Here is a 19,530-nt window from a genome sequence, read left to right as displayed (position 1 = left end):
GGGGAAGAAAAATAATCACAAAAAGGTAACGCGCGTTTTACTGCAGACGCCATTCTTCGCCCCATCCTGCTCTACGGGGTTGTTTCTACCCGCTTGTACATAAACGCGCGCCCTCGCTACCAGCGCTATGGCATCTTCTTCCATCACTGACCTGGCATAATTTCTCACCGATCGCGTCATGCACGCGTAAGTGGGGAAAAACCAGAGGCAAAGAACGAGAGAGCTGTATAGTCTGAGAGAGGGAAAGAGAGCTCCATTTTGAAGTCATCTTTAAACAAGAAAACGGGGCAGCCAGTAACTCATCTGAAGGGTGGTGAGAAAATGAGATTTTCAAAGTAGTTTTTGGTGGATAATAACCATTTGTAAACTAAAATCGATAAAGACCATTGATAATCTGTTGCTTTGTTTAGTTTACAGGGAAAGAAGATTTATTGTTAACAGTCTGACAAAACAAACAAAGGTTAACTTTCCGCTTACGATGGTGGTGAGTTTCCCGCACCCGAAACCAGACGAAATGAGTGCCCGAGTTCGTTTGCAGGGTTCGTCGTCTGGATAAGTCTAGTGTATGATTCTCAAGTGCAAGTTTAACAGAAATTCTTTATGATTTGCTTGTCGATCGGATGTGATCAAGGGATTGAAAATATTATTGTTGATAGCAAAAGTTTTGTTTTCTTATTCAGTTATTTATTTACCAGAAATGAAGTTTATTATTTCATTAACAAAACAGTATCTTTCGTAAACAAAAATTTCCTACACAGCATCAAGTTTCAAACCGTGTTCAATATTTCAACCACCAACCCCAACATTGCGTTCGTGCCGATGGAACTCAATGGAGGCCCGATGGTGTGCCGGCCGTCTGTGCGCGGCTTCGAGGTACCGTCCGTTCGTTCAGACGCAACATTCTTTTGACAGCTCGCAACCATAGCAGACGCGAAAAGCGCGCGGTCGCGGCCACCGGAATATTACGGTCTGCCTCGCAGTTTCAAACAAACGGATCAACAACAACTGAGAGAAGAAAAAAAAAACAAACAACAACGCAACAGTTTAATGCGTGTTACAGTTTTGACTAAAGTGTGTACTTTTCCTTGAAGAGTATTTTGTGAAGAAAAATTTGTGAAGTGAATTTTGTTGAAAAAGCAACATAAACCTAGGCGCAGTGCAAAAACACATCGTAGCGTGAAAGTGGTGTGGAATTGTAGTACAATTGAATAAGCAAACGGGCGAAAAGTGTCTAGACCTTGGCCACAGGAATCATTGGCGATTGCAATTGGTTCATGCCCCAGCATAACCGACCGTGACCGTGGGGACGCGCCTGAGCACAGTAGTGCAAAACGAGACGTGCGTCCGCGTGCCGTGCAGCAGCAGCAGCAAACGCAAGTGCATCCAAACTGCACTTTTCTGAGTGCATCTTTCGCGTGTACCAGCGTGTATGTGTGCGTGTATCGGTGTAAGTGTGTTGGTGTTTCTATCGGTGGCAAAATATTAAACAGAAGAAAGTCGGTGCACCCCACTTTCAAAGCAAAAAAAAAGGGCAGAAAAGTAGAGCACACCCTTTCCGGATCGGATCCGCATTTATTAACAACACTTACGGGTGTACGTGTGCGTATGTCTGTACGATATTAGTGGTGGAAAAGCAGTGCAACAAAAAAAGGGTAATCAATAAAAAAAACGCATTGCAAAGGTGCTGTAAGAAAAGTGCATTAGCCCGGAAATCCATTAGTGGGGCAGTTTGTGTGAAGAATTTAATTTAATATTACCTTCAGTGCCCTCAAACCGGAGGAAGCGTGCGTGTGTGTGTGTTTTTATGTGTGTTTGATGACCCAGTGGGTCAGCGTTAAAAGTAAACTAAGAGAATAACAAGAAAACGAAAAGAAAAAAGCGCAACAAAAGTTGCATCGTGTGAAAGCAAGAAACAAATCAAGTGCATTTCGGTTGCATTAAACAAATTGAAAAAAACACGTAAAAGTGGGTGTTGATAAAAGAAAAAACCCTCGCCGCCATAATCCAACTGGAAAGGTGAAACAACAAGGAGCAGACATAACACGCCGACCATTAGTATCAGCACCAAACAGTAGTGCTGCCGTTCATTGCTTCGAAGAAAAGAGTGAGTTATCCCCATCAGTTTCGATTCATCTTAAAAAAAAACAAGATTTAAATGTGTTAAATAGCAAGGCTTCTGTTGTGGTCTTTGTTCTCTTCTCGGACAAGATTGATTTATTGCAAAGTTCTATTTTTATTATTAAAAATTGAATACGACGTCTTAAAGCAATCTTTACTCTGTGAAATGTAATAGTTTAAATTGACGAAAACATAATTAAAAATGTTTGATTATTAAATCTTGTTATCGTGAAGGAAGAACATACAAAAGCTTGAAACGTACGCGACGAACCCAAGGTCGTTTAGTTTTAGACTGTATTCTGGGTATTTTTTAAATTAAAATATTGTCAATTTAGCTTGCGCTTAACATTTTTCCTATTGCTGGTAGTATTCAGCTCAATGGTGAAAAAACCATAAAGACGATAACACGTGTTGCAATCAAAGTTCGTCCACTGACACGTGGAAGTGTTTGCCAGCGTAAAAACCCTGCTTTGCAACAGTGCTTTTTGCATCGATTGCAGTGACAGCATTTTGACAGCATTTTCGATGCATGTGGGATATTTTCACTTGTGTGCTACAGATGAGAGGAATTTTCTAGAAATCGTTCCAAAATTCTATTTGATTATCGTTATCCTCTACTCTCGAGCACAGGCACAATATTCCAGGTGCGATGGTGGCCTTATCAATTGTTCTCGGTCAGGGTGAGAGTTCTCTTTTTTTTCCTCCCCCAAAAACATGCACGACCGTTGATCGATCGATGAGTTGACTGATTTTGTGTGGGTTGTTGGGCTGTGTTTGTTGTTGTAGTGTACGACGCAGCCACCCCTAAATGCCACTAAAGAAATGGCGTGAACTTTGACCCCGTTGTGAAAATCACACCTAATAGATGGTTTTCGGGGTTAGATTTAGAACCATCAGGCACGTTTCCTTTTCCTCACCAAACACCCCCAGATGACCTTTTTCTTCGTGCAGTTTTGTTTTGTGTGTCGATTGGTCTGACGTGTTATTAGATCATCCCACCGTTTGTTGGTGTGCCACACGCGGGGTACATTTGTTTGTGTGTCTGATGAAATAAAGCACCAACTTTCTCATGACGGTGAGCTAGGGTGATGAGAAGCCCCACATCGAACGTTCTGTGTGTATTGAACGGCCGGGGGGTTGTTGTGTTGTGTTACTCACTCACAGACATTACGAATCTGACGTCATCTATGGGTTCCCGTGTATAGTGCGGTCAATGTACCTATCGAGCGTGTCGATTGTGGTTTTCCGCGGTAGAACGTTCCACACGAGGAACCCATTGCAATGGGGGGATGGAGATACAAAAACTTGGGTGGTTGAGATTTGTTTTGTTCTCGTTTCGGCCATTTTTTTTCCTTGCCGTTGCCCTTCGCCTGCCAAGATGTTGCAAAACAAGGTGAAATATTCTATATTATCACACATATACAGAAACGGTGTTCCGATTTCGTGTTCCCATCACATACCTTGTTGACTTCTTGCAGTGCCCCTTTGCTCACCCTTTACTAGTGTGAGCAGCACGCTGAAGCAATTTTCAACCGATTTCATCATCCCTTTTTCGTGGTTGTGGCGATTCATTATTTTTGCTGACGGAACACATTTTGTGCAAAGTTCTCGGATCTTTTGGGAAACGGTGTGTAAATCGGTCGGTCTTTAGGGGTGCGTCTTGTTTTAGGAAAAGCATGTCCGGACGTGAACATTCTTGTCGACGAATCTTTTCTTGTTTTGCGTGTGTTTGGGCTAGTAAAGAGAATCTATGATGCCGGAATGGTTAGATTAGACACAAAAACGAAGAGGGGAAAAACTATCAAACTGGAACGATTGCCACGGTGTGTGGTTGAGTGTTAATTTGGGTAGTGTCTTTGCTTGAAAAAAGCCTATTCTATTGCTTTAATTTCCCACACTCTCAAACACACACACACGGGGGTTCAGTTTCGGCGAGAATGTTTGTTTTTGTGCGGCCTCACCGCTTTAGCACCTTTTACTACGCCGCTTCAAGCTCCAAAATGACACGCGCGCGCGCGGCGATCAAGGTCGGTCAGCGACGCCATTTGCGCGAATCGATCGAGCAGCATATCCTCTTCCATTCTCTCCCATCCAATGTATTATTATTATTATGATGGCGTACCGAAACCGAGGCTCTCGCGTGTACGTGTTGGAGGAGGTAGTAGCAGTGGCAACGCAACAACAACAAAAATAAAACCCTCTCCACTCGACGTCAAAAAAGGTGGTTTACCTCGTGCAATGCCAACCAAAACAAGCGCCACCAAACATGGGGTGGGTGAAGCCGGTAGCAGGACAACAAGGAAGTGGAAGGCCCTCTGTATAATAACAGCAGCGAAATGAGAAGAACACTATAAAAAATCACCCCACGATCCGCGAATGTGTGTGTGATCGTGGATCACTCAATTTTTCGAAATGTATTTAATCACGATGAACGCGCGCGATGAACTTGCCGTTCTGTTTTGCTTGCCCCAGGGCCGTGATTCGTGGAGAATGTAAATCCACCGCACAGTATCATCGTTCCGCTGGGTGAGGCTGGGTATGGTGTGGGAAAACGGTAAATAATTCCTCACGCACAGCATCTCGTTCTAACGCTCACGGTGATAATGATGTGTCCAGAGCGGACCGCGATTCGTACGAATGACGTAATTTTGACGTTTCGAGGAACTTTTTTTTTTGAATGCCACCAAATTGGACTCCATGAAGTGGAGCATGGAGCGAGAGATACCTGTTTAATGGCCGTGCTCGTTTGGTGCATATTTGGTGTGATCGTGTTGAAAGATGCTGCGAAACAGGATTCTGAGGATTGCATCATACGTCCAGAAACTGAGGAGTTCTCGTGACGTTCTGGATATTATCTTCAATTAAAGATATTACAAAGATACATTTGGCTTGGTCCAGATAGTTACCATCGCTAATTGTTGTTCTGTCGCGTATGTTTGTATGATTCATCGCAAAAAAGGTTGAAAGCTTCTGAATCTATTGAGAATACGTATGATTCATCCTATCACAATCACAGGGAACAAAAAAAACCTCATTACTAATTACATCCAAGTTAGGTAAAATGGAAAATCCTTGCCAAGAATTGTTATGTCATTCGCATGCCTAACCCCGTAAGACGTATTGACGCATCTCGGCGTGATGCAAAACAACAGAAAAACAACCCAAGATTGCGTCGCATTATCATGCTGGATCAACAAACAAGCTCCCTAGGCAAGGCTACTTGTTGAACAGGGCGACGCAAATATGCGTTCCAATATGCGGGGAATTCTTCCTTTCCCGACTACGACGCAGGAATCGTCGGTAAAAATAACCTTGCGATAGTGATTATGTACAACAACCATTGATACAAAAACCCCCGTCCCCAAAAATTGCACCACACCTTCGTCGTGTACAAAAACCGCGTCCGGGAGTTCTGATATTAGTCGTCAAAATATTCCCCCAAACGTACCGATATGTGGTCCCAAGCAGTGTATTGGAAATGATATAGAGGAGTCACACTGCGCGTTATTGATAACTGAACGCAGGAATTGCAAACGTCGCTTCACCGTGCTTCTGATAAGTGAGGCTCGGGTGAGACACTCTCGGGGCTTTGATTCATGAATCGTGTTTGTGCGCGAGCCCCTCTCCGGGAAGGACGTTGACGCGTCACCTACCGAGCATGGCGTGTTAGACCACGTTGCGTCATTTCCTGTTGTGCGCTACCCAGGTACTGATAATTCGTGACTGATTGTTTACGCGTGGGAGACATCGGTTGCGTAATCGGTGGCCTGGTATGATAAGTGTACGATTAGGTGCGAGATACAAGATTAGGATTCTAAACTTGGTTGTTTTCTTCATGATTCCAGGCTTCGTAACGGTTCTCGTCTGTACCGCAGAAGTATGTATATCCGCTTATCTTGCAGCTATAAGCGATGGTTTTAAAATCGTAAACAACACCCTCAGAACTACATTTTGGTTCGGGGGTCATAGTTCCGGTGCTGTTGAAGTACCACGATCAGTATCGTGCGAGTGATATCACACTCCAAAAAATGCTCCAATCTTACACACGCCACGCTTATTTGCCCATCAATGTGACTGTCAACGGCACACAAATCATGGACTCTGGAACGCACGTGGAACGGGTGTTCCGGATGGTACTGCGCTATTGACGGGATCTCATCATCCGCAGCGAGCACACGAGAACGGCATTTGAATGACGGTGTGTGGGTCGCGTTGCGTGATCGCTGTTGCCTCACATTCCGAGCGCAACAAAACACGTTGGTCACATGTTACGTTCACGTGCGCCTCAGGAAGCGGCAGGTTGTTTACTGTTTGTTTGTGCTTTGCTCTAAACTGCGTTGCAGTGCAGATTTATTGAGGAATGTTGATTTATTTGCTAGACATGAGCGTAAACATTAGTTTCATTAATTTGATTATTTGTATCTTTATTTGTCAAATTATTAAGAATATCACCTTTGATCGATCAAATTTCCAAAGTTCAAGTTCTAATGGTTGTCTTGCGTTTCTTTTGCTTTTACTTGCAGATGTACTAAAACTAGGCTCGAGCGAAATTATTATGATGGTGGCGGACTTTGTAACACGCCAGCAGAACGGTTCGCCGCTGAACGGTGAAATACCCGGCCAAAATCACAACTCCAATTCCAACATGCCTGGTGAGTGGTTCCGAGCATCAAAAAATCTTTCCTACTGTTTGTACGATCTCCAACTTGAGATGCGGCTCGAAGAACAGCAGCCAAACAAATCTGTCTTCCGTTTTTTGCAGCTTTGGGACTGATTGGTTGTGTTTGTTTCTATTCTTTCTTCTTCGCCAATACAGCCCACAGTGCCTTACTGATGAGCAACAACAGCAGCAACAGCAACAGCTCTGGCCGTGCCAGTCCACACACCTCCTCGGAGTCGGAGTTCCCCCAGAACGGCTACGAGCTGGCGGCCCATCTGAAGCGCAAGGAGCTATTCTCACAGCGCAAGCAGCGGGAATTCATCCCGGACAACAAGAAGGACGACAGCTACTGGGATCGGCGGCGACGCAACAATGAGGCGGCGAAACGATCGCGCGAGAAGCGTCGCTTCAACGATATGGTGCTGGAGCAGCGTGTCGTCGAGCTGACGAAGGAGAACCACGTACTGAAGGCACAGCTGGACGCGATCAAGAGCAAGTACAATATCTGTGGCGAGAATTTGGTTAGCGTCGATCAAATTATGGCAACGCTGCCGACGAACGAGCAGGTACTCAGCTCGACCAAGCGCGTTAAGCTGGCGAACGGCAGCAGCCAGGGACGGTCTAGCTCACCGACTGGCTCGATGATTGGCTTTCCGCTATCGCGCAGTCCCTCGCGACAACCGCAGGCTACCTCACCCTCGCAATCACATGGACGTGCCTCGTCACCGCACAGCCCACCGGTCAGCAACGGTACACCACATCTGCAGCAGACGCTGCTGGCGGTCGTACAGAATGCTCCGAGCACGACGTCCACCTCCCCCGGAGCTTCGTCGATTCCTTCCTCCCAGCAAGCACCGGTCATCCATCCCAACCCGAACGTGGAATCACCACCGCCGGCCGGACCAAGCTCATCGCCCACGGTATCGTCGGGCGGTGCTATTCAGCATACGAACGGTGCGGCAACATATCTGTCACCGGTCCATGCCATCTACCGCAACGGTACGATCGTCGAGTACGAGCGGGCATCGGAAGGTGGCAAGTTGTCGTCGATGGAAGGTAACGGTCGCAGTCCGTCCCAGATTCGGCTGGAACTGATCGAACGCAACCTGGACGATCATCATCACCTGCAGCAACAGCTCGCCCAGCAACAGCACCATCATCAGCAGCAGTTGGCTTCCTCCTCGTCCCAGCATCATCATCATCATCACTACAGCCATCATTCGCGGGAGGTGATTCGGGAGTCGGTGATCGATCATCACCATCCGCACCATCACCATGCGCAGCATCACCATCAACCTCCGCATCAATCCCACCCGCATCAGCAACATCTTCAGCAGCAACAGCAGCAACATCCACACCATCTTCACCAGCGAGTGCTGGTGTCCAATGGTGAGCTGGACCGAGATGAACGTTCCCCCTCACCGACGTTGACACCTTCGGCTGCACCGCGCTTCGGTTCGCCTACCACCACCACAACCTCCTCTTCCGCTCCGATCTCATCCACCTCACCGCCGACGATCATCTCAAGTACGAGTCCGGCGGGATCGCCACCGGCCCATGTTCCGGTTGCAGCTCACGCACACTCGCACCACTATCCGCCCCACCATCATCACCACCATCCGCACCATATAGCCGCACACCATGCGCATCCGCCACACTTTGTCGTGGGTGCAAGCTCCCCGTACGCTAGTTCGGCTCTTCCTGCCAGCGGTTATCCACTAACGGCCGCAGCCGCCGCCGTTGCAGCCTATGCCAGCGGAGCAGGCGCGTTGTATGCGTCGCCTCCGCGCACCACCGAAATAGCGAGCGCACTGCTGACGGCGAACGTGCTCAATCTGAGCCGCCGTGCACCGTCACCGTACGATTCGAGCCCACCACAGACGGCTTCCTCCACGGCGAGCGCCGGCAGCACATCCGAGCACGAGGAAGAACCGGACCGTGAGCGAGAAGTGCACGAACATGCCAACAGTTTGCCGGTAAAGTTGCGCCACAAGTCGCATCTCGGCGATAAGGATGCGGCAACGGCACTGTTGGCGCTGCAAAACATCAAGCAAGAACCGATCGGCATACGGTCGAGTTCGCCCGCCTGGGACGATGGTGACGGATCGTCGGACGAGCGCGATTCCGGCATCTCCACGAACGAGTGGCCAACGAAGGCGGAACAGAAGATGATGGTACCGCTACCGGGATCGCCACCGTCAGCGTCCGCATCGTCCGCGGGCAGTGCGTCCGGTGGCGGAGCAATCGTCAGTACCGCGGCAATGGCGGCCGCCGCAGCAGCAGTTGCGGCCGCAGCCGGCAAGATCACCTCCATACCGGCATCGGTCGTGATCAGCAAAAAGGCGGAGGAAAACATACACCTGCAGTCGAAGCTGGCCCGGCTCGAGTCCGAGGTCGCCACCATCAAGAACATGATGATCTCGAACACGACCGGCAGTGGGTTCGGTGTGACAGCGGCAGCACAGTAGCGCGCATCGTGCACCGAATTGCCACAGCCAAGTCGCACAGTACGACGGCACCGAAGGCGACGGCCGCAACGATGACGGATGAAGCAATGAGACCGGACGAATAGACGACTCATGTGTCATCCGGATCGTGCGGGTGTGATCTAGTTCCTGTAAAAGTAGTTTCGACGAGTAGAAGAGGATAGTTGTCGTACGAAGTCAACCCGACGTCCACACGCTGGAGTTTCATTCCTGGGTGAGCCGCGAGTATTCCGGCCGGTGAGTGATGGAGCATCGAAATTGTGCGTGGTTCTCTCTTAAGATCCCGTCCGCACCACAAACTCCACACCCCAACCACCCGACCGCGATGGAAGTGAAGCGAAGAACAGAGCAAAACGGACCACGCAACAAGCAGAAGGATATATCCCCCATTTTATGTTAGTGGGTTAGTTGATCGGTTGGAATTTCTCGCCGCATCGACGTGGCGTGAACGTACCGCTGCGTGCTTGGTGAAAGTTACGACAATCTGTTAGCCCGCGAGAGAAAGGCAGCCGGCAAACCGATCACGGCGTGTAGGACGCAAGGAGAAAGCGCACTGCTTGAGGCGTGTCCGTCCCGATTCGGTGAGGTTGCTTTTTTTTCTGTTCGTTATCTGCCGTTTTCTTGTGCTTCATTGAAGGCGCTCGTCGAAGTCAAGTGAAATGGTGCGACTTGATGCTTCGGTGAGCCCGCAACCAGTGGCAGCTACGCAGGTGATGAGAATGCGACTCTTTACGCATCGTTTTTTTTCTGGATGGTGCGTGTGGATGTATTTATTTGGAAATAGTCTGTAGGATGCGATGTGAATCAAAATCAACAACAACAAAAAAAGTCGATTGACTGGTTGGTTTGTTGTGGATGTAGTACATCTGAGATGAAGTAGAACAGACCAGGTGATGGACACAGAGGATCGTTTGTTGTATAAAAAAGAAGAAAAAAACATGGTGTATAACACTAAAGCAGAACTGTAAATGTGAAAACCGAACTACATCAATCATATTTATATCCATGGTAGGTATAAGAAAAACTGTACAGAAGAGAGAAGAAACAGAGAGGGAGAGAAGCAACTTATATATCAAAAAGGAAATATGAAGTGTATTTTAAATATTAGTGTATTAAAGAGGATGAATGAAAATGATGATATGAAAACAAAACATTAAAAAAAAAGAATGGTTAAAACATAAACACTCAGTCCAACACGGTAAGATATAAGTGCAAAACAAATTGCTGATAATATGGTTCTACAAGGGAAACAACCGAGCATAACTTTATCAGATAGCAGATGTAACGTTCGTTTTTGTTTTATCTTCAAAGAAGATGATCCTATCGCAATGGAGCGTGCACGCTGGAGTATAGAGAGATAATGCCAGCGCTATTAATGGTATATGTATAAAACGATGAGATTTAAATGATACAATTTTAAGCACACTTACACCACACCAGCAGGAAACATTTTTAATTCTGTTAGCACTAGCAAAAAAAGAAAACACAGTCGTATAATGGGAAAGCATTACACGATTACAGAAAAACCATAAAACAGATAAAGAAAAAAAGAGGGTAAGGAACGAAAAAAACAAAATGGAATAAAAGAACCGGAGGAGCAAACTTTTTCGGAAATGTGATATCGTAGGTTTGGAACTATTTTTACAGATATTAAGAAACAGAAAAAAACACACAAACACATACACAATTATACAAACAACACAACAGAGTAAGATTTAATGCAAGTACACACACACACCCGCCAAGGTATTACAAAGTGATGACGCGTGGCAACAGTTTCGTAGCTTTCCGTGTATCCTTTGGCATCGCCTCCTGTGCGGCGTTGTTCGTATTTTTATGTGCTTTTATTACTACCTACGTTTAATATTATTACTCCCAATGACACACTTCTTGACGTTTCTATTGACCGAACTTTGGTGAAGAATGTACGGTTATATCGTGTTATATTTCGTTTGGTTTTTACATTTACTATTTGCTAGTTTTGTTCTGTTTTTTTTTTGTATTTACCTATTAGCGTACGATTTGCTTCTGATAATGATAATCACTGTAACAGCTATTAATTTGATTAATATGTTTTCTATTGAAAAACAAGTTTCACCACGTGAAAACGAGTATGTCATTGAGTTAACTGGTACAGTTAAAGCAAGTACGTGCGACTATTACTCTTTTAGTAAGGTTTTTTTTTGCTAGATTATGTGCAGTTTTTTTATACATACATACACACTAAGAGCTTATTATAGAAACGAGGAACATTTTTTCTGTTTTAGAAGTATCTCCAATTACCCTTCCAATGCAGGTGAAAACTACGAAGAATTGTTCTTTTTTTATTTATTTTATTTTTATACGAAAAAACCGCGCCCACAATTAATAAAAGAATGAGAATAAAAACTTTAAGTTGAGCAAATGTAAGCAAAAGTTTGTTTTGCAACGAAATGGATGAGAAAGAGAAGAAATATGTAGCTAAACAAAAAGGCAAGTTAAATGAGAACTGAAAGCTGCAGCCGATGAGATGAGATAATGCAGCATGCAAAATGGGTAACACTTTTCCGGCCATCCGACAAAAAGCTTTACGGAAGAAAAGCTTCATTTTTAAAGGTTTTGACACACGTAAATATGATCGTGTGTGGTTTTTGTTGTATCTTAAATGTTACGATTGCCGGGATATAAAACACAGGCGATCTATTGTGCTGTAGACATGTGTTTTCTGCCGATAACGGATCACTTTGCTTTGGCCTTTGTAGATTACTCTTTGAGTAAATGTTATTACTTTCGTTTGAAAGTTTACAGGTTTTCTTTTTTACTGTTTCTACCTAGATATGGTAGACGATTTTGTGGAAGAGTTTTTTTTTCTTATAAAACATCATTTAGTTGACATATGTTTACACAACCAGAAAAGGTAAAGAAACTGCACCGATGGTGTCCATTATTCCTGTTCGTTTTTAAGACTTTATTCAAACATATTCTAACGCATATTTGAGCGACTGTAAATTAACGTACTATTACAACTATTTCAAACCTCTCCAGAAGTGGACGAACAGAACAGTATCAGTAAAAGAATTTTTTTGAACAAATCAACGTAGTTAGTAAAGAGAAAAATGGTAAACAAAAACCGAAGGAAGGGAAATGAACCTTAAATCGTGATCAGTAGTGAAGGAATCCTTGGACTTGTTTATTTCTTTTAGACGATACATATACACCAACACCGATGCGAGGAAATTGGAGAAGAAATGGAGAAGCGAAGAGCTATTATAATACTGTACTGGTGGCGTACCAATACTTCTTACATTACGAATGTTTACTGTATAATTTGTATCAAATTTACGTATGAAATACACTCACTTTCCTAAAAATACATAAATGAGGTGACTCTTAACTGTTGAGAAATTGTGTCTATTACATCGAACGGACGTACGGTGAGTATTGCAAGCGTAAGTATGTAAAGCATACGCCTTTGCCAGGTCTTGTAATGATCCAAAAACCCATCTTCACATCAACACATTACAAGGATGTAACCATTTGCCCTGCATGCGTCGGCCATCATCACAGGCCCCTCTCGGTATCTGCTGGAGCTTCAACCTAACAGAGTCTCCGTGTATGCGATCACGTTGCAATCATCTTACCGCAGTCACATTGCACGAAAGGTGATGCGCGTGTGGTGTTGTCGTCTTTGAGCTGCTTACAATCGAGCAAAACGTGCGTTCGTATGGTAGTATGGTTGAGGGCACTTACGCGATCGGCTGACGTCGATAAGAGGCTGTGGCACGCGGAATGTTGCGAACGCTTTCTATTTCGCCTAGTGCACCTCGCGCCTGACGCTTTTACTGAGAGAGTACGTTAGCTAGAAGAAGCCAAAGTGGGAAAAGGGATTCCTGCAAAAGGTTGATGCTTTCTTTTATCCATAAACGTGGAATTAGCTTCTGGAGCTGGAAGTATCAATTAACGGTGATAACGTTGAGCTAATCGAATGATGGGCGTTAGAATGGTATTGATTTTATTGAAGAAACATTTTGAAGTGGGACTGTGTACATTGCACCCTAATAAGCCTTTAGTAATAAAAGTTTATTTTTACCTTATTTTTGAGGTCCAATTTTCAGCCATTTTGCTTGGGAAACTATCACTAAGCGAATAACTCTTTACTTTGAAATCAGTACAGTATTATTTCACGTTAATAGTAATATAAAGCTTCAATTGGTTATAATCTCTATGCTCCCCAGAAAAGTGGGATATTAATTGCCATTGAACACACCTATGCAACATTGTGCGATACATTAGTCTACGATCGCCCTTCTTCCGTACTGGCTTTTGGACAGGTGCCACTCCGACAAAAACTCCAAGCCAAAATCCGCTGTAGTTTGTATGTAATTTGGGGATCGGACGCAAACACACCCTTCATGCCGATCCAGAATCCAACACTCGGGACGTACACCACTCGAATCACTCAACCGTCAAACGATGGCATAAGCGAAGAGCACGAAGGCTTTGCTCCCCAGCAAAGAAGGGAATTGGCGAATCGGCATAGACCTTGTCCGGTGCCGTTGACCCATTTTCTCCCTCCCTTTTTTTTTTGCTCAGTATGCTTCCCATACATGGCCGACGATGGTGAGGCCCGTTTGTGGCAAACCATTTCCCTTTTTTGAAAGCAGGTCCGTAAGGGGATTTGGGTGGAAAAGTAAGGAAAAATAGTGAAGCGGATGTTGAATGGTAAGGTGGTAAATTTGTAACAATTTGTTCATACTTTCGGGTACAGAAGTTTTTCCTAGGGAAATTGCTACCATTAGTAAAAGTTTTGAGACAAAATTGTATTTTATTCTTGGATAACTGAAACAAAAAAAAAATTGTTTAATATTGGCCATATGCAACCCTGAAGCAAGCGTTAAGCATAATATTTAAATCATTGCCCGCAAGCGTTTACCGGCAGTAACTATCAAAAGCAAACCGATCACTGAAGGAAAGAAAGCCTTTCCATCCGTTGGCAGTGGTTTTTGTCAGAGAAACTAGAAAGCGGAGGGAAATTTAGGTTAAGTGAACGACGCGCTTAAACACTGCGCGAAACCAATCTGCTCCCACCACGATGCACGACGGTGAAGCAGCAGAAAGGTGTAGAAGAATTTAGTAGTTGTAGTGCTTTCTTTTCTTTCTGGTCTTTATCGCAGATGAAAACCACCCAGCATAGGCAGAGCATGTCAACCGCAGGAGAAATGCAACGATCGCATGTACAATTTTGCACGTGCCGCTGCGATCGTTGTGCGGTTTGCGCTTCACTAATCTGTTCGCTCACTAAACGCCACGGAAGGACGGCTTTGCTGGGAAAGGTAGGGCTTTTTCTGCTCACTGGGTTTAGTAATAAAGATTTACTCCACCAGGGGTGAAGTAATAATGAGAGAAAACTGTGATAACAATTACAAAATAATCGATCGTGTGTTGCACCTGAGAGTTGGTAATTCAACCATGGAGAAGTCGAGTTTTATAGGTTTGACTTGACGTTGTTTACAGCATAGCTTAAATGCTTATGCAATTTTTCACTTGTAAAACATTGGTTTTGCCATTCTTATACATTCTTTTAACACGAGTTTTAATTTGCTCGTTACATTGTATAATTTTAAAAGCAATTTATCGAAATTATGTACGTCGCAGTCTTGTTCCGTAAAACAATTACCTTATCAGAGGGTATTTTTATTATTTTAGTCCTGTTTGGTGTATACTTTATAAGCTTTATCTAGGATAGTTAAAACTCACAGCAACTGCTGTGTGATATATTAGAATGACGTATGGAAAGATTTGAACGGATGTAAAGAGAGTATAATAGAAATATGAGAAAATAAAATTATAACAAAAATATGTCACATCTTGATAAGAGACTAGTAGACATTGTGAGTGCTAGAGCTTATCGGCAGCTCGTGTGAGTTAGAACTCTTTGCTTTGATGCAATTTTCACTTCAAAATTTTAAAAGAAAACCCCCAATTTGTGTGCTAAAAAGAAAGAGTTTTAATTGGAAAGATTACACCCCTGTAACGAGATAAACGATAGCGATCGACAGTTTCCGAAAATAAGTCGAAAAAAAAAATCAACTCACAGCAACGTAATCGCTGTAATTGGGAAAGCTGTGGTACCGTGCGAAAGTGCGCATACTACGCAATGCATCATAATACTTTCACCATTGTGAAATGGACGATTTTCCAAACCAATCTCGGTGGTGGTGGTGGTGGTGGCGAAGGGAAAACCGATCGTTCGTATGTAGGTTTTGCTTCGTAGGCCATTTCTCTCCCTGTGTATGTTTACTGTTTTTCCCATCTTCATCTTCCGTTCACCTATTTTATCACATCTTCTTTGGCGAAGTTTTTCCATCAGCTTGAATGATGAAGTGATGTGGATTTGTTCGTTTTTCTCTCTCTCTTTGATTCTGTTTTAAGTTTTACTTCTTCTTCCACTTTGGCACGGTTGGCCTTTCACGTTTTGCTCTTTTTTGTTGTCTTGTTTGTTGTGGCTTTCTTTACAACAACACTGTGCGCACAGCATTGGGAATAATAAAAGGAACAGTAATGGTAGCATGTTTGACCTACATACACTTTCTTCTTTCACTCGTTCTTTCTCCACGCTGTTGTGAGCTGTGGCCGCGTGCACGTTTTTGCACTGCCATACTTTCTTTCTCTCTTTTGCCAACTTTTTTTTTTGTTTTTTCCGCTTTGCGACTTTCTTTCATTCTTTTTGCTGTCTGTTGCTCTGTTTATAGCAAATGGTTTTTTGTTTCTTTTTTTTCTTTTCTCTGCACAAAGTTTTTCTTTCTGTTGTTGCTTATAGTAAGCGTTTTTCTCCCTGCTTTTCTTCTTTTTACTTCATCTCTTTAAACATTATTCGCATTCGTTCGTACGAATGACGCAGATTCGCGAGCCCGCGCACGTACTTCGCGGTTCGTTAGGCATTCGTTTCATTATACCGAAGGGGAAAGATCCGCACCAAACCCTACGAAAGATGCCCTACGCAATGCTGGCAAAATGAGTAAAAAGGATGGCACACGCAATGACGTGCGTTAGGCATTACGGACTTAATTATGCGCCAGCGTATCCCCATCCCCGCAGCGAGTGATCGCGAACGTCAACAATGGCGTGCGCAGCGAATTGTGAAATGGTAAACCAAACGCGGCCCGAAAAGGATTAGCTGGAAAAAGTGATCACATCGGAATGGAGATGGGATGGTGATAAAATGGGATGGAAAGGAAGGGAATGGCTCATCTTGCCGTTCTGTTACCTTTCCGGATTCGTCTTTCCAGTGTCGTCCGCCCCTGCCAGGGAAAGTGTGCCATGATGTAATATTTGTTATACCGTTGTGGTAGTTTTGAAGTGTTTCAATCTCGTTATTATTTGGCACAGCGGAGGAAGATTTGTGTATGTTTGAAAATGATTGCCACTTTCTTTAACAATAACGAAAGAGAAAATAAATTATGTCAACTTAAAGGGTTTTTGTTTTAGAACCTGATGCTCACATTGTTCCTTTTTCTATCATCTTAATCTTTGGGGATAAATTCCAACTCTATTTTATCGGATAAAATAAGTAAAAAATAATACATAAATTGACCGCCAATAGAGGTTTGAAAATCCAGAACAACTTAAACTACTAATTACGAAGTACTCAACCACTTTCGATCGCGATCAGTTGTTGAGGCCATTTAGAAATCCTTGGTAAATATATACATAAAGTTCTAGATAAAAAGCTCAACTAGACGAAAGGGACTCTACAAAAGACAATATTTAGGATCTAATTTATTTTGGTCAAATTGTGTTGGTGAAAATTTGGGCAGTGGAGTGTCAGAGTATTGTGTCTCATTCTACGCAGACGTTCAGCTGAACAGACTGATGTATGGACGACAGATCAGTAGACTCCGGGGTCAAGAGCAAAGTGGACCAGGCTTCCTATATCTTCCTATTTCTGTATACTGCAAAAAATATATCTAAAGTAGGACGTACATTGATGGCTCATATGTAGGAAGATGAGAGATTACAGAACGTTTAGTTTACTGTCTAAAACGAAGTGTCTTACCGATAAGTTTCCAGCGTACATAAAACAGCAAAATAAGTACATGATCTAACTATTCCTTTCTGCAAGCTGACTCGTAAATCATGAAGCTTCCATCCGTTGGTTGCCGCACGAATCATGAAAGTGGATTCTCGACCCGCTCGTTTATGCTAGCGCTTGTCTGAGCGCCCTGTAACCAGGCTGGAGGCTGCTGAACGACGATCATGGCCTATCGCGCACAAGGGAAAGAAAAAAAAAACAGAGACCCCATTCATGGACCCGTCCCAACGAGTACTAGGTGTGTTCCTTTGCAGCGAAAACCAGTCAACCGATATCAACGAGTACGGGCGATAGATGGCAACGCGTCGATAGTCGTCTCCCGTGCTCCATTATGCTGCTGCCGGTCATTATGCTGTTCCCATATCCCCCAACCGTAAAGGGGAGATACTGTGTACGTATACGTACTGGCATAACATAAAAACACAACACTCAAGTATAAATACACTCCACCAGCGAGTGAGGAGGGAGGGGAGAGGGTGAGTGGAGAAGGCCAAATTGAGGGCATTAGGGAACCGAGGGCGAGAGAAAAGAAAAGTTGACCTCAAAAAAGCCGTAGAGACCGCGGCACTCGACCGTGGAAATGGAGAATGGGGAGAAAGGTTAGGGTTGCTGACGAACTCCGAACGGGATGCGGGAAGGAAGATGGTTGTGTGTGGGGTCGCGATTGTGAACGGGGTCTGCTTCCATGGTTTGTCGTCGGATTTCTAGGTTAAGCCGCAAATCGCTTTGGCAAGGCATGTACTATGGTGGGGGAATGGAGGAACTCTTTGCGGGCTCTTCTTTTTTGCCTTCACCCAACCCAGACCTTGGTACAGGGTTGGCACAGACCCTGTGCGAAACTGTGGCACAGTCGTTCGTTCGTGTTTTTTTTTCGTTTTTGCCGACACGCGATTTGCCCTTTCGCTGTCTTTCTCTGGGTGAAGTTTTCGTTGCGTTTCGTTTGTGTTTTTCCACCATTTGCCACATGCAACCCTAACGAATGAAACCGATGATTTGCAATGGTGCAGTTTGACGCTGCAATGGTATAATAGGATGCAACAACTAGGGCGGTGACGCTTTTTGGGTGGCTAATTAATCTCTGCCTCTGTGCTGTGTCGTGCAGAAGGATTTTTGGAGTTTTGGAGGTGCGAGAGTTTCGAGATTCAACAGCGGGATGCAGATGGATGACGCGATTGTACCGTTACCTCGTCACTAAATGCTTGGCAATTGTCGCGTTTGCGAACGCGTTTCAGAAAATTTTAACCAAACTCCATATAAAAAATATTGCAAAAAGTTGCTATAAGTGTATTTTCAGCGAAAAACCGCTATTTGAAGCGCGACGTGTGATCGATAGATGCCACCAATGGCTACATTTTCTTCTTGGACGGACATGCCCTCAGATGTCTGTGGCAGAAGTTATTCGAGGAACCAAGTTCCTTACCCTGTTTGAGAAAATGTAAAATTTTCCTCATTTTTGAGCAATTCAGCAAAATTTAAAAAAATGATTTATTTTAATGCGAATTTGTTGCAATGTGTTTCTTTTCACTCAAGTAATGCTTTAAGTTAGAAAAATAATAAAAAATCAGAAAAAAATTTTAAAAAATTTTCAAGTCGAAAATTTCATAAGGCTTACCCCTTACGTTTTTTTTGGGAAATTTTGCAAAAAAAATGAAATTGATTTATTTTAATGCCAATTGGTTGCAATGTGTTTCTTTTCACTCAAGTAATGCTTTAAATAGAAAAAAGAGTAAAAAATATTAAAAAAACCAAAAAATTCAAAAAAATGAAAATTTACTAAGGCTCATTTTTGCACCAAGTTTTGCCTATAACTCGGTCGGTATCCAACGGATCGCCAATCTTTAACCTGTGGTCGATAGATAGCACCAATGGCTACATTTTCTTCTTGGACAGCCATGCCATGGACAGCCATCTCAGGTGTCCGTGCCGGAAGTTATTCGAGGAACCTTACCTTAAGTTCCTTACCATGTTTGAGAAAATGTAAAATTTACCTCATTTTTGCACCAAGTTTTGCCTATAACTTGGTCGGTATCCAACGGATCGCCAATCTTTAACCTGTGGTTGATAGATGGCACCAATGGCTACATTTTCTTCTTGGACAGCCATGCTCTCAGGTGTCCGTGCCGGAAGTTATTTGAGGAATCAAGTTCCATACCCTGTTTGTGAAAATGTTTGTTTTAAGTAAAATTGCAATATTT

The 19,530-nt window shown here is 43.9% G+C and overlaps 1 protein-coding gene across 1 annotated transcript; it reads left to right on the top strand.

Annotated features, from left to right (window-relative positions):
• Positions 1-877: 877 nt before the first annotated feature.
• LOC125761796 (E3 ubiquitin-protein ligase arkadia-C-like) lies at positions 878-10,389 on the top strand. The gene is made up of 3 exons (XM_049423300.1): positions 878-2,104; positions 6,642-6,770; positions 6,935-10,389. Exons 2-3 carry the CDS (start codon positions 6,674-6,676, stop codon positions 9,244-9,246), a joined length of 2,409 nt encoding a protein of 802 aa, XP_049279257.1. The 5' UTR covers positions 878-2,104; positions 6,642-6,673; the 3' UTR covers positions 9,247-10,389.
• Positions 10,390-19,530: the final 9,141 nt, after the last annotated feature.

This window comes from Anopheles funestus, chromosome 2RL (genome assembly GCF_943734845.2).
Source record: "Anopheles funestus chromosome 2RL, idAnoFuneDA-416_04, whole genome shotgun sequence".
Taxonomy (NCBI): domain Eukaryota; kingdom Metazoa; phylum Arthropoda; class Insecta; order Diptera; family Culicidae; genus Anopheles; species Anopheles funestus.
The sequence above is the reverse complement of the archived record's forward strand: the minus strand, read 5'-3'. Positions and strand labels throughout refer to the sequence as shown.